Below are 14,917 nucleotides of genomic sequence, written 5' to 3'. Positions count from 1 at the left end.
CTTTAAAATGACTTAAGCCTCACCTACTCCCGGAGCCTGAGCACTTTTGCGTTCAATGGAGGGTATTTCCTGTGTGTGAAGCTTGGGGCGTTCTTACTGTGGCGTTTTCCGATGGAGGCACCCGTCTTATGTAGAACTCCTTCTTTTTAATCTGTTTTCCCCTCACTCTTAGTTATGGTGATGCTCTTGGTTAGACTCTCAGACCTAAACTCATTAAAAAAAATTAATTTATTTTAATTGGAGGATACTTACAATATTGTGGTGGTTTTTGCCATACGTCAGCGTGAATCAGTTTTTAAAAAATGAGTACATTTTTGACTGTTTTGGGTCCTCATTGCTGCTCGTGGGCTTCCTCCAGCTGAAGCGAGAGGGGGACTGCTCTAGTTGCCATGCACAGGCTTGTCATTGTGGTGGCTTCTCTTGTTGCAGAGCGTGGGCTCTAGGGTGCACCGGCGTCAGTAGTTGTGGCACTTCTCCTCATGCGGAATTTTTCTGGACCAGGGATCAAACCCTTGTCCCCTAAATTGGCAGATGGACTTGCCAACCACTGGACCACCAAGGAAGTCCTTGCCTGTATAGATTGTTGACTTCAGCTTTCATCTAATTCTCCAAGGGACATTGGTGCAAAATGATTGGGAGCCTGTGCACTTGAGATAGTGGAGGCGTTTGGCGCAGGGGCTGCATTGTGCCCTGTGTGTTCTCTGCTTGTGGCACAGATCTCCGTAGGACAGGGCTGTGGTAGTCAGCGCAGACCTGGTGGTTGATGTCTTGACACATCTGGCCCCATCCTCAGGCTGTCTGCATCTTCCAGCCACAGGTTACGTGAGCCTGCTCTGCTGCCCCAAAGCACTGGGACAGCGGTCATCTACGAGCAGTCCTCTTGTTCTGCTTGTGTTGCCAGACTTTGTTCTTAAGGCCGAGACTGGAAGGAAAGTCCCTTTGAACCTCTTCGGTACCCAGTTGAGACATCTACAGGCCAGGAGTTTTGAGCCCTTTCGTAAAAATCCATGTGACAGACTTTTTCCTTTTAAGCATTTATCTTCTAATTTTGTGTGCTTTTTATAAAAGTAATTTTCATTGTATATAATAATATTTAAAAAAATATATACTCTGTACCATCTCCCAGAGATGGCCACTGTTCAGTCATATTTGATCTCCAAAACAGTAACCTTGTATGGTTTAATACATTGTGCTTTCTCCCAGTTTTTTTCTATACATATAAAGATGAATATTTTTACATATATGAAGACATGTTATAGATACGTTTTTCTATCTTACGTTTTCTTTTAACATTAAATTTTGAGCTCTTCCCCCAACCCCCACCAAAAAATGTGCTTTGTTTGCTTGCATAATATTCTCTTAGGCAGTGTTGTATGAATTTATGTAACTGATTGCTCCTACTGTTGGACATACAGGTTGCTTCCATTTTTTCCCCTCCTGAATGAAATTATACAATTTTCTTCCTTTTTTTTTTTTTTTGAAAACAAGAACTCAGTTTTTTATTTCATCATTTTTTGCATTTGAAGTACTCCTCGATGACATCCTTGGCATGAGATTCTTTGCCGTAGTTCTTAACCACCACACAATTGCTACCAACCACTTTACGGGGTTTTCCCTCTCTGTCAGTTTTACAGAGGCCTAAACTGTGGAACATTCTGAAAGAGATGGGAATCCCAGACCACCTGACCTGCCTCTTGAGAAACCTGTATGCAGGTCAGGAAGCAACAGTTAGAACTGGATATGGAACAACAGACTGGTTCCAAATAGGAAAAGGTGTACGTCAAGGTTGTATATTGTCACCTTGCTTATTTAACTTATATGCAGAGTACATCATGAGGAACGCTGGGCTGGAAGAAACACAAGCTGGAATCAAGATTGCTGGGAGAAATATCAATAACCTCAGATATGCAGATGACACTACCCTTATGGTAGAAAGTGAAGAGGAACTCAAAAGCCTCTTGATGAAAGTGAAAGAGGAGAGTGAAAAGGTTGGCTTGAAGCTCAACATTCAGAAAACAAAGATCATGGCATCTGGTCCCATCACTTCATGGGAAATAGATGGAAAAACAGTGGAAACAGTGTCAGACTTTATTTTTTTGGGCTCCAAAATCACTGCGGATGCTTATTGCAGCCATGAAATTAAAAGACGCTTGCTCCTTGGAAGGAAAGTTATGACCAACCTTCATAGTATATTGAAAAGCAGAGACATTACTTTGCCAACCAAGATCCGTCTAGTCAAGGTATGGTTTTTCCCATGGTCATGTATGGATGTGAGAGTTGGTCTGTGAAGAAAGCTGATCGCCGAAGAATCGATGCTTTTGAACTATGGTGTTGGAGAAAACTCTTGAGAGTCCCTTGTACTGCAAGGAAATCCAACCAGTCCATTCTAAGGGAGATCAATCCTGGATGTTCATTGGAGGGACTGATGCTAAAGCTGAAACTGCAATCCTTTGGCCACCTCATGCGACGAGTTGACTCACTGGAAAAGACTCTGATGCTGGGAAAGGTTGGGGGCGGGAGGAGAAGGGGACGACGGAGAATGAGATGGCTGGATGGCATCACCGACTCTGTGGACATGAGTTTGAGTGTACTCCGGGAGTTGGTGATGGACAGGGAGGCCTGGCGTGCTGTGATTCATGTGGTCGCAGAGAGCCGGACACGACTGAGCAACTGAACTGAACTGAACCCATTCCCCTAGTTTCTTGTTGTCATCAACCTTAATCAGGTTGATTTGACGCTCAGCACAAAGAGCCTCCACCAAGTTGACATACATAGGCTCATCACAGTTGGATGCAAGCACACATAGATGGGCTTGGCGCTTGTCGCAAGCTTTCACAGCTTCACGAATTCCACGTGCTAAGCCATCGTGGGTGAGGGTGGTCTTCAGCACCTCTTGCAGAGCAGAATTAACATCCATTACACCTCCAGCAGCAGTGCACCTCCAGCAGCAATGCCTTCCTCGGCCATGGCGGTGGGTTATGGGTGTAAATCTTTGCTAGATATATTTTAAATGTGTATTACTCTATTAAATTTATTTTTTCCCCCTTTCTTGGAAGTTTACTTTTTTTTCTTTTTCTTGGCTGCACTGTGAGTCCTAGCTACTGGACTGCCAGGGAATTCCCCTGGTGTATTTAAAAAAAAAAAAAAGAAATTATTCCCTTGGATCCCTTAGGTTGGGTCCCCGTGTGTTTTATTAGGTGTTTACATTTTTGTATGTGTGAATTGTCCAACTGATGTGTCTATTTTTATTGGCGTCCTCGTGTTTTTCTTCATATATTATCTCTGTTTCAGCCAGCTAGAGTGTAGCAGCATGGTATATACCTCTTTCTTCCCTGAGCCAGGAAATGCTTTAGTCTGGGGTAGGGTGTTCTTGCCTGGAGAATCCCAGGGATGGGGGAGCCTGGTGGGCTTCCGTCTATGGGGTCACACAGGAGTCGGACACGACTGAAGTGAATTAGCAGCAGCAGGGTGTTCTAAGAAAGTGTATAATGACATAGGAAAGAGCAGTGGACAGGAAGTCAGAATACCTGGGGTCTGGCTCTGAGCTTGGTCTCTGGCCTCTGTGGTCTTGAGCCACAGTTTTTGGTCCTCAGCTTTTAAATTTATAATGGCTGTAAGGATTCTTCTTGCTCTAAAATAAAAACTGAAAGTTCTTCAGGCAGGTTTTTTTTACAGGAGCAGATGACTGATGCTTTTAAGTGGTTTTTAGTGGAAAGTCTCATGAATGGCTTGAGAAAACTGTGTATTTAGTAAATGTACTTTATTTTGCTGGTTCAGAAAATATCTTTCATGTGTGAAGCAGTGCTGTAGGTATAGATGCTTCATAGATTATCTCCTGTGTATATGTGTGTTTTAAGTTGATTTGTATGGATCAGGATCCAAACCAGATCTATATATTGCAGTTGGTAAATTATTGCAGTCAACAAAAAGTTGACTTTTAAATCTCCCTTAAAATACAGCAATCATCACTCTTCGTGCTATTAACGTGTTAAAGAGACTGGATTGTTGTCTTACGAAATTTAGGAAGCTATTAGTGCCTCCATTTAAAAAAGCATAAATATTGCTAATTCACTGCCTGGTACATAGAATTCCCATAGTATATTTTTGTTGGATGAGTAAATAAATCAAGCCACCTCAAGAATCAAGCTTTCACTTTCTAGTGCTCCTTTCTACTAAGAATGTCACTCTGATCATTGAAGTGCTTCTGCTCTCTTTGCATCTTTCAAAAAATGATAACGGCACTCTTTATGCCAGATCTGGCAGGAAGCCAGTTTTGCCTGATGTAAAATAAGTTGAATACGCTTATTAAGGCTGCCTCATTCTGCAGAATACCTATTGCGCAGTCGCTGGATTTCTTGCCTTCTTTTCCTGAAAAGACAGTAAGTGTACTTGGAGCCTGCCCTGTATTAGGAGAGTGCATTTTAGTAGGCATTAGAGAAATTGCATTCCTAAATTTTAAGTGCCAAGAAAACACTTTGGGGGTATTGATGGATAAAAATGAACAAGTGGAGGAAGGAATGAAATTGGGGAGCAAATGGGATGAAATATATACAGTAATTTCTTATAGTGGCCTTTTAAATGGAAAAACACAAAGATTCCTTCTATTCAACTTTGTTTATAAACTGATAAGTTAGTTAAGTTTATTTAGAGATGTAAAAACCAGGGAGGCAGACATCTTAGAAAAAACATGTTTTTAACCTAAGTCAGAGGATGGATCTTTGGTCAGAGGATGGGTCTTTGCTGTATTGGGGAACTCCTCCTCCTGCTGGCATTTCATTTTTCTTTTAGTTGTCATTTTATTGCCATGCCTGTTTCTTACAAAGAATAGTCTTAAAATTTCATAGGAACATTCCTTTTCTCTTTATCATGGGATTTCAGGTTGCAAGTATGTTGTAGAACTTAAGTAGAACCACAGTTCTGTTACTGATGTCAAAGTCAAGTGGAAATGATGCTTTGGGATTTTGTAGATACACTTCCACAAGTTTTCAAATTGTACGTGGGTTAAGTGAGTTGGTAACTTTTTACCCTGCTTCTTTAATAGCTAGTGCATTTAATGTTGCGGTGTGTATTTTCTTCTTCTTTTACTCATTCAGGGGCTGCCTATTGTCAGTTTATGGACATGTTGTTCCCTGGCTCCATTGCCTTGAAGAAAGTGAAATTCCAAGCTAAGCTAGAACATGAATACATCCAGAACTTCAAAATACTTCAAGCAGGTTTTAAGAGGATGGGTGTTGACAAAGTAAGTAAGCTTTATTCTTTCATTTAGGGTATTTCTTAACTCGTCATAATTACCACGGCTACCACTGCTGGCCCACGACTTTGGAAGTTTTTGTTTTTCAGTTCCCAATTTGTATAGTTATCTTTTTTCGAGTTAACAGTTTACTGGGAGCAATGTGTCCCTCTCTTGTCCTGTCCCTGGTTCCCTTGTGGTCGTCTCTCTTCATCGTGAAGTTGGCGACTGTCTGGAAAATCAATTTGTAAATCTGTTCCCATTTTTTTTAACTGTTTAATATATTAATCTGAGATCTAATTCTTTTAATCTCTGAATTTGCTTTTGTAAAGCATACCATATGGTAGAATAAGTAGTTCTAATAGAGAAGATTCTAGAACTACTTGACTTTTTTAGTGAAGTATAAAACCAAAGTATAAACTATAATATTTTTATAGCTAGTAGGTGCTGGAAAGTTCCCTCTTGCCCTCAAGGTTACATGAAGCTATAAGAAACAGTCTACCAGGCTTCATTGGAAAAAATATCTCTGCACAATTAAGCAGTTTCCCCTCCCCCCATTAAAAGGGCTTATCCTTTAAGCCATTTTGAGGTGGGGGGAACATTTTTCAGTAAAGCTTGTAATCACCCCCTAATTATCTTGCTTCTATATCTGATTTTTTATTTATTTTGTGATCAGTCTTAATTTAATTTTGTCTCTGTGATATATAAAATGTGCATTTGTATTGTAAGGATATCATTTAGTTATCAGGCATGTAGAAGGCAATGGCAAGCCACTCCAGTACTATTGCCTAGAAAATCCCATGGATGGAGGAGCCTGGTTGGCTGCAGTCCATGGGGTCGCTAAGGGTCGGACACGACTGAGTGACTTCACTTTGACTTTTCACTTTCCACTTTCACACATTGGAGAAGGAAATGGCAACCCACTCCGGTGTTCTTGCCTGGAGAATCCCAGGGACGGCGGAGCCTGGTGGGCTTCCGTCTATGGGGTCACACAGAGTCGGACACGACTGAAGTGACTTAGCAGCAGCAGCAGCAGCTTATTATGTACGGTAGTTTTTCTGGAATTAATTTTTTTGAATAAGGCAGATTCCTAGAGTATATAAAAGCAGAGAGAAGAGGGCAGGGATCCCCCGTGCACCTCAGCGATTATCAGCTCAGGGATGGCCTTATTTCATATGCATCTCTACCCCCTGTAGTCCTGGATTATTGTGAAGTAAGTTCCAGATTTAACTATTTGTTAACATTTCATACCAAGAAATTTTTAAAAGTTTGCTTGCTCAGAGGGGTGGATAGTTCAGATTGTAACTGGAATCCTTGAGGAGTTAAAAGATAGTTAAGCTCTGACCATTTAAAGTAATACCTTATAGCACAGTATTCTTATACAATAAAAATCTTAGAGGGTCCTTTAAAGTATGTTTTAATAGGATTGTAATTACTTGAAAAAACCTGCCATTTTGTAGAAGTCTATCCCAGGATTGATTCTGTACCTTGACCTATTTTTAAGATAATTTTTTTTTTTTTTAACACAGTTCATCGTGAATACTTGTTATTTTGTGCTCTGGACTTGGTGCCTTGTGTCAGGCACTGTGGCCATGCAAGTTCCATGGGAGGTTTAGTTTTTACAATGAAATGACATATCTTAAAATGTGTTTGGATGTGTGTGTGTGACTTCTATATGATACTTGTTTCTTTTGCATTTCTGATTTCTTTTGATGGACTTGATCTGTGGGAATTGGCTGTTGTTAAGTTCTCTGTGGAAGGTAAATTGAATGAAACTTGCTCTACAACCTTCCAGGGGCTTCCTGAACATTTACTTCTTGCCTGTTTGTCTCCTTTTAGCAGAGCTTTATACTGATTTTGATGAATGTGAACACCTTTGATGCTTGCCAGAAATCTCTTATATTTTTCTGCAGATAATTCCTGTGGACAAATTAGTAAAAGGAAAGTTTCAGGACAATTTTGAATTCGTTCAGTGGTTCAAGAAGTTTTTTGATGCAAACTATGATGGAAAAGAGTATGACCCTGTAGCTGCCAGACAAGGTCAAGAAACTGCAGTGGCCCCCTCCCTTGTTGCTCCCGCTCTGAACAAACCGAAGAAACCTCTCAGCTCTAGCAGTGCAGGTAAAAAACAAACCAAAAAACCCCCACACACAAATAATGCCATTTCCAAATAATGGTAGTCTAGGTGTTTATTCATTCATTCAGTATTCACCCAGAAGTGTTTGGGTAGCCATAGGCTTAGGGATCTTAAGTAGCATAATCTCAGCCTTATGGTAGGAGCATGGATTATGACATCAGGGCCCTGTTTGTTCTTAGATCTCTGGAGCCTCTATAAGCACTTCACCTCTGCCCTGTTTCCTCCTCTGTAAGAGGGGAATTTCAGTACTGGCCCCAGAGGGCTGTTCTTGAAGCCTGAATAAGTTACTGTTTGCAGTTTTGGCAACACTTGTTAGTTGTATGGAATAGAAATCCCTCAGGTTAGCTCACGTAAAGGAGAATTAGTTGGAAAACAAGGACATTTCATCTTAGAGTCCTGGAATGGGAATTTGCAACAGAACCTGAACTCTCAAAAACTGAGAGCTTTCCAGGTCCCTCGGGGGCTGTTCTTGGTTCTGCATTGTCCTTCTGTCTGCACACCAGCTACCTTGTTCTTATTTACAGCTTCCCTGCCCTCGCTAGAACTTCAGCTGCTAAGTTCTGTGATGCCAGCAGAATCTAGGCGGCAGGGGGAGGCTGTTTTTAAGAGACTATCTTTTAAAATCCCGGCCTAGTGGGTTTTCCCAGATGTGTTTGTAGTGATACACTCACAGAACACGTGTGTACCTTGTGGAGCGGTGGGTGTTCTACAGATGCTAACTCCTCCTTTCCAGAAGGTGGCAAAGACGTTAATTAAATTGCATAGTACCTTGAGAGAGGGGCTGATCTATCTGGTAGATAGAGAGATATGTTAAGTGCTTTGTAATTTTTATAGCTTTATTGAGCTCTTGATTGACTTACCATACAGTTCACTCATTTAAAGTATCAGGTGTACAGTTGAATGGTTTACAGTACATACATAGGTAATACTATGCTATTGCCATAATCAGTTTTGGAACATTATCATTACCCCCCAAAAGAAACCTCATGTGCTCCCAGTAGAAGTCACTTCCCATTTCTCCCCAAAACTGCTCCCTCCCTGATAGTCCTGGGCAACTGCTGATCCTCTGTGGATTTACCTATTCTGAATATTTCTGAATGGAATTATAGAATGTGTGGCCTTTTATGTCTGACTTCTTTCATTTAGCGTAATGTTTTCAGGGTTCATTCATGTTATATCATGTATCAGGACTCCTTTTTATGGTTAAATAATATTCCATTGAACATTTTATTTATTGATCAGTTGATGGTGATTTGAGTTATTTCTATTTTTAAGCTGTTATGAACAGGGCTGCTGTGACCATTCATATGCAAGATTCTGTGGGCATATGTTTTCATTTCTCTTGGGTGTGTATCCAAGAGTACATACTGTTGGAGCAGAGTTTTTGGGTCATATGATAACTGTGCGTTTAACCTTTGGCAGAACTACCTGTTTTCCAAAGTGGCTGAACCATTTATTTTCCCAGGCAGAGTATATGAGGGTTTAGATTTCTCCAGATATTGAGTACTTTGATTCTTCAGCTTCTTAGAATGGGGAATTGCATAGATAACCCTGTGCATTTCATATTTCTGATGCTGCTAACAGGCATGTGGAGACTTGGATTAAGTATTTAGTCTTCAGTTTAAACATATGCTAGAGATCCTCCAGCGGAAATGCCTGTTACTCTGCGTGGGCCTTAAGGTCATATGGTTGTTGAGTAGTTTGGAATGTTAGGAAGATGAGATATTTCTAAGCTTGGCATAATATATAAACTTTTCAAAATACTTGCTGAATGAATAACTGAAGTCATGAATGGTAAACTTGCCTTGAGGTCTCCCATTCCTGATTATTCTTTATTGTTTTATCTTATCAGTAGATTGGCCCCTTTACCGTTTTTCCCTTGTTTTTGCTTGGTCATTCTCGCTGAGAGGAGTCTGTCTGTCCTGGTTGGTGTGCTGCTGTTCTCTCCTGACCCTCCAGACACCGTCTTAACGGGAAACAGGAAGGGGTTTTGAAGCCATTAGTGGTCAGAGCAGTCTCTACCCACTCGATCATCTTCCTAATCCAAGGAGTGTGAGGTTCTGAGTTGGGAGATGCCTTACTTTCCAGATGGGGTGTCATGGGTGCCCCACAACTGGGGCTGTGAGCTCCTGGCATGAAGTTTCCCTTTGCTCCATGAAGCTGCCTGTGTGTGCGTTTAGTTGGAGCTGGGTTCAGGTAGTTCATCTGTTTGTACTAGGTTGACTTTGCCTCTTTCAGATGATAGTCCTGTCCACCCCAATGGAAAAAAGACCTCACCAAAAGACTTATTGCCAGCACGAAAGATCATGGCTAAAATTGGTACTTCCCTGTGTTGCCAGGATGTAGAACCACTTTGGGTGATCATGGGGTGTAATCTTGCATGCTGGGCTCTCTGCGGTGGGTCTCTTCACTACATAGCTGTGGAGAGCAGTTGGTCACAACCCTTTCTTGTTGTCTGGTGGGTTCTTTTTGTCTTGCAATTTCTCCTCTTGATAAAAAAAGCCAACTCTGTTCCTCTCTCAGCTCCACAGAGGCCCATTGCAACACACAGAACTACTGCAACCCCTAAGGCTGGCCCGGGTGTGGTGCGGAAGAATCCTGGTGTAGGGAATGGAGATGACGAAGCAGCTGAATTGATGCAGCAGGTAGGCCTCTCCTGTGACCACAACAGGAGCCCTTTGGGGGAAGGGGTGCTTGCTGCCCTGACCGAGGAGCTTGTCTGTGTTCTTGTGGGAAGACCTGCCTCATCTGTGTATCACAGCGGTCCTCGTGACAGGTGTCAGGACTTTGGGACCTGTGTGGGGACTGTGAGCGTGGGCATGAAGATGGAGGAGGGGCGCGGGCAGCTGTTGCTGAGCCCGGTTGTTGCTGTTAGAAACAGTATGTGTTTGGAAATGCACGCATAAGGTAGAACCCTGATGAAAGTCTCTGGAACACTGTTAGGGTTCCTGGGATTCAGAGAATGTCTCTTGAATTTTGGCTCTGACAGGAGATAATGGAGAGCTCCTTTCTAAATAATAATTAAAATACTCTGCACTGTCCCTGCTGACATCCTGGGTCACTGGAGAATCGAGTGGAGAGTGCAGCTGATGTGCAAAGCTTATGACTTTTCTGTTTTTAATAGGTAGATGATTTGAAATGTCTTCTTTTGAACCAGTTAAGTATCTGAAGATGATCGAGGTCTCCATAGATCAGAACAAATTTTAGATTTTTGGACATTTTCTCATTAATTCTTATAGTTGTTTTGTTTGCTTTTGGATGTTCCTTGTAATTAATTGCAGATTTATTTTTTTAATTTTTTATTAATTTTTTAAATTCCAGATTTAAAAATCAAGGATGCTGTGTAATTTCTGTGAGTTTAGAAATGAACCTTTTGACTTTGCTGAAAGCCAAGTCCTAAAGCTTGGGGGAAATAGCCTCACTTTAATCCAGAACCTCTTGTGACCCAGACCATACTCTGAGGAAATCAGGACATAAAAGCCTGCCCCCAAGATCACATTTATTGTTTTTTTTTGTTGTTGTTGTTCTTTGATTTGTGTGTGCCCCATGGTATAGGCGCCTCGGGAGGGTGGAAGTGACTGGGTCAGCATCCCCGTTGTTGTGGCGGCCTCAAGCACCCTGTGGGCACTGTGGCTGTGAGTGCAGAAGCCCTGGAGGATGAGGAGGTGTCCCCGGAACTCTCCACAGGACCTGGTCTCAGAAATAGAGTAAAGAGGTGTCAGTACTGAGACTTGGCGGCCAGCACAGGGTTGGCCTCACGGTCTCTAGAAGAAGATGTGATGGATTCCATGGGACTGCTACCCAGCTGGTGTTCTGGGTGAGGGAGCGCCAGGTTTGAGCGGGGTGTAGATTTGTGGCCGGTCCTGGCTCTGCCACTTCTCACTTGGGGTGAGTCAGTTAACCTCTGAACTCACTGCTTTATGTGCAGCGGGGCCGATGCTTCACTCTCGGTGGATGGATGGATTTCACAAGCTGGTGTTTTGCCAAGTGCCTGGAAGGATTTGGGATAAATGGAGTGGGTAAGTGGGGGTGGATGAAAGACAGTTGTGATTATTATGGTTCTTGTCTGTGGTCTTGATAGAGTGAAAAAGGTTTTGAAGTATGTTTTCAAAGTTCACAGGAGTCAGATTTTTTTTGGTGAAATATACAACTGTTAACAGCAAAAACAAAATAGCATTTTTAGACTGTGAGTGCCAGTGCTCTACTAAGCATTTTGCTTTCACTTTTGCAGCAGCTCTGTGAGGGTTCCAGAGAAGGACACCACCACAGTTCACACCCAGCCTGTCCAGCCCTGCTTCAGAAATAACGTGTGTGGCCAGCACAGGGCTTTGCTCTTTATCATTATTATTTTCACCGTGAAGGATTTTAGGTTCTTTGCAGGTTGTCAGAGTCCTGCGCACTCCCTGTTACTCACTCCCATGGCTCATATATGTGCTCTCTCTGACCCTGAGAGTATTTAAAGTGGCACACTCGATAAAAGGATGGAAGTCTGGGGGACATGACCATATTGGTCATGAAAAGTGGAGCCTCATGGGTTTGTTGGGCTGTGTGTTCTACATAAATTACCTTTCGGTGTTCATAGGAGATCTTCAGTGATTCCATATTTGTTTTTTTTCAATGGAATTTTTATTTTTGACTGCACTGGATCTTCACTGTTGTACATGGGTTTTCCCTAGTTGCATAGAGCTGGGGCTCTTCTCTAGTTGAGGTGCACAGGCTTCTTGTTGCAGGTGGCTTCTCTTTTTGTGAAGTACAGACTTTAGAGCATAGGCTTTAGTGGTTGTGGCACATGGGCTTAGTTGCTCCAAGCCATGTGGGCTCTTCCCCGACCAGGGATTGAACTGGTGTCCCCTGCACTGCAAAGTAGACCCTTAACCACTGGACCACCAGAGAAGCCCGATTCCACATTTCTTAAGTCATCCTGGAGAAGTGTACTGTTAGTTGACTCTAGTCCAAAGCAACACTATTCAGTAGAAATAGAATGTAAACCGGAAATATAAGACATAAATAGAACTGAAAATTTTCTGGTAGTCACACTGCAAAAAGTAATAAGAAATAGGTTAATTCTAATAACACATTACTCAATATATTTAAAGTATTAGCATTCTGATGTGATCATTACAAATAATTATCAGTGAGATGTTTTACGTTTGAACACTGTACTGGGTCTTTGAAATACAGTGTGTATTTGGATAGTTACAGCCTGTCTTAATTGCACCGGCTGCATTTCAAGTGCTCAGAACACCCCCTGTGGCTCACAGCTACCATATTGGCCAGTGCCAGGTCTAAAACGTTCTTGGGCTTCTCAGGTTCCAGCTATTACTTCTCTGTAAGAGAATTGTATGCTTGTTGATTGTTTCTTGTGGATTCATGGTTATTGAGGGATGTCAGGGAGGGCTGCTGCCTTGGCCTTGTGGGTGGGGCCTGTGGGGCTGGTTTCTGGTGCCCTGGATGATTTATAGGGGGAGAAGGTTTCAGTGGGCTTACGGAGGCACTGGTGTAACGTGCGTGTGCGAGTGGGCTCCAGGCTGCCGCGCACGTCAGCGCTTCCCTTTCCTTCTCATGTGATTACAGGCCTCTTCTCTCACGTGGACCTTGGGCCGAAGATCCAAGCAGCTCTCACTCTCACTGCTGGGGATAGGCACCTCTGATCCTTTTGTCCCCTTCTCCCCCTCCACTTTGGGAGTAACTGATAGTTTAAGGAAAGGCTACAAACAGCACTTAAAGCAGAGGTGTGGGGAGAGGGGGGGCGGATGAATTCCTTTGTTTTGTGGGCGACTAGGTGGTGTTAGTACTTTATTGAAACTCAGTTATTTTTATTTTTAAATTATTTGTTTTTGGTTGTGCTGGGTCTGTGTTGCTTTGTGGGCTTTTCGCTAGTTTCAGAGAGCGAGGGCTACTCTCTTGTTGGGCATGTGGGCTTCTCATTGCAGTGGTTTCTCTTGCTGCAGAAGACAGGCTTAGTTGCTCTGCGGCATGTAGGATCTTCTGAATCAGGGCTCAAACCTGTGTCTCTTGTGTTGGCAGGTGATTCTTTACTGCTGAGCCAGCAGGGAGGCCCCTCATTTTTAAAAGTGATTCCTGTGGTTGCTAAAGGAATAGTGAGAGTGTCTAGAACCTTGTTTCTAGATCTAGCCTTGATTCTGGATCGGTCTTTGATGGCAAACATTGAAATTAAGTCTTTGACAGAATGGTCCTGGTGGTTCCAGGCACCTGCTCCTCCTCTCTGGATGCCTCTCATCTGCAGGTTGTGAGGGGGCAGGACTTGATCCCTTTGGTTGGGCCTGGCTTCATCAGGCTGTGGGGGAGCTGGATGAGCTGTTTTAGTAACTAGACGTTCAGAAGGTGGACTAGATTCCTGTAGTGCTTCTGGCTCTCAGAATTCCACTACCCACATTGTTCTTAGCAGCTGCACCTTTGATTCCCTGGCTGGCTTTCCATGGGGCCCTAGCCTGTAAGGCCTGTGAAGATATTATATTGTACCGTTTGCCATGTAATTTGCATTCAGTGAGAGTCATAGTTGAATATACTGAAATGAAGACACACTGGACTTTGAGAGTTCTCATGACTTTTATTACTCTTGGCTGGACGTTCACTGAGATTTGTTTTGTCATTGCCTCTTTGTGGCAATTAGAGTCCCTCGGGGGGCTCCTGGAAGATCCTGTGGCGTGAGTGGTGAGCTGCCGATACGCTCAGGGAGCTCGGGGTAGAGTGTGGTGGGGTGTGCCCCTGTCCTCTGCCCTTGCCTTTCCCTTTTGAGACTGTCTTGGGGGAGAGTGTGACGCCGGGACCCTCTCATCAGAGGATGCTTTTCTTTTGAGTCATGGATCACACCCTAGCCCCAACATATTGCAGGGAGAAATAACTATGGAGTTTCTATGCCCAGGGCCCCCTCAGTGCTGTCTTTGGCCAGTATTTGTTGTCTTTAACTAGTTTTGCCCTCCTACTCATCATTTCTACCCTGATCCCTTGGACCAGACCCTCTTTCGTTGACTGAAAGACCTGGACTTAACTGACCACGTGTCCTGGTATGGACTCAGTATATAATTGGCAGCTACTCTGCTGGACCAGGTTGTGGATTCTTTTTCTGTACTTGTCTCAGCACCCATGCCTTTTTCTCTTTGATCGTGTCTTAGTCTCTGAGAAGTACCTGCATGTTTCCTCATTTAGCCTGTCCTTTTGCGAGAATTGTTATAGTCAGAGTGCCATGAATAAGCCAAGGCTATTGATCTGGGACTGAAGAAAATTGACATCAAATTAAAATGGGAGTTTTGTCCTTGTTAGAGAATTTGATGAAAGGCCACACATCTCCTTTTGGGTTGGAGGTTTAATCTGATGTGTTGTTGATGTATGAATTCTAGGTGTCTCACCCTTTCTATTGTTTTGTGCAGGTCAATGTATTGAAGCTTACTGTTGAAGACTTGGAGAAGGAGAGAGACTTCTATTTTGGAAAGCTGAGGAACATTGAGTTGATTTGCCAGGAGAACGAGGGGGAGAACAACCCTGTGCTGCAGAGGATCGTGGACATTCTCTACGCCACAGACGTACGT

General features: G+C 43.0%; 1 protein-coding gene and 1 pseudogene across 2 annotated transcripts in view; one reads left to right on the top strand and one right to left on the bottom strand.

The window, feature by feature from the left end:
* Positions 1-14,917, top strand: part of MAPRE1 (microtubule associated protein RP/EB family member 1) — a 32,606-nt gene that overhangs the window by 10,768 nt on the left and 6,921 nt on the right. For both annotated transcript variants that reach the window (XM_055435472.2, XM_055435480.2), the window contains exons 3-6: positions 5,094-5,239; positions 7,144-7,351; positions 9,891-10,012; positions 14,759-14,911. In XM_055435472.2, the coding sequence (XP_055291447.1) occupies positions 5,094-5,239; positions 7,144-7,351; positions 9,891-10,012; positions 14,759-14,911 (629 nt within the window). The remainder of the gene's footprint in view (positions 1-5,093; positions 5,240-7,143; positions 7,352-9,890; positions 10,013-14,758; positions 14,912-14,917) is intronic.
* Positions 1,508-2,967, bottom strand: LOC148775378 (small ribosomal subunit protein eS12-like; annotated as a pseudogene).

Source organism: Moschus berezovskii, chromosome 15, assembly GCF_049115385.1.
Source record: "Moschus berezovskii isolate FMDL1 chromosome 15, NW_MosBer_1.0, whole genome shotgun sequence".
Taxonomy (NCBI): Eukaryota; Metazoa; Chordata; class Mammalia; order Artiodactyla; family Moschidae; genus Moschus; species Moschus berezovskii.
This window is presented reverse-complemented; position numbering and strand designations above follow the sequence as displayed.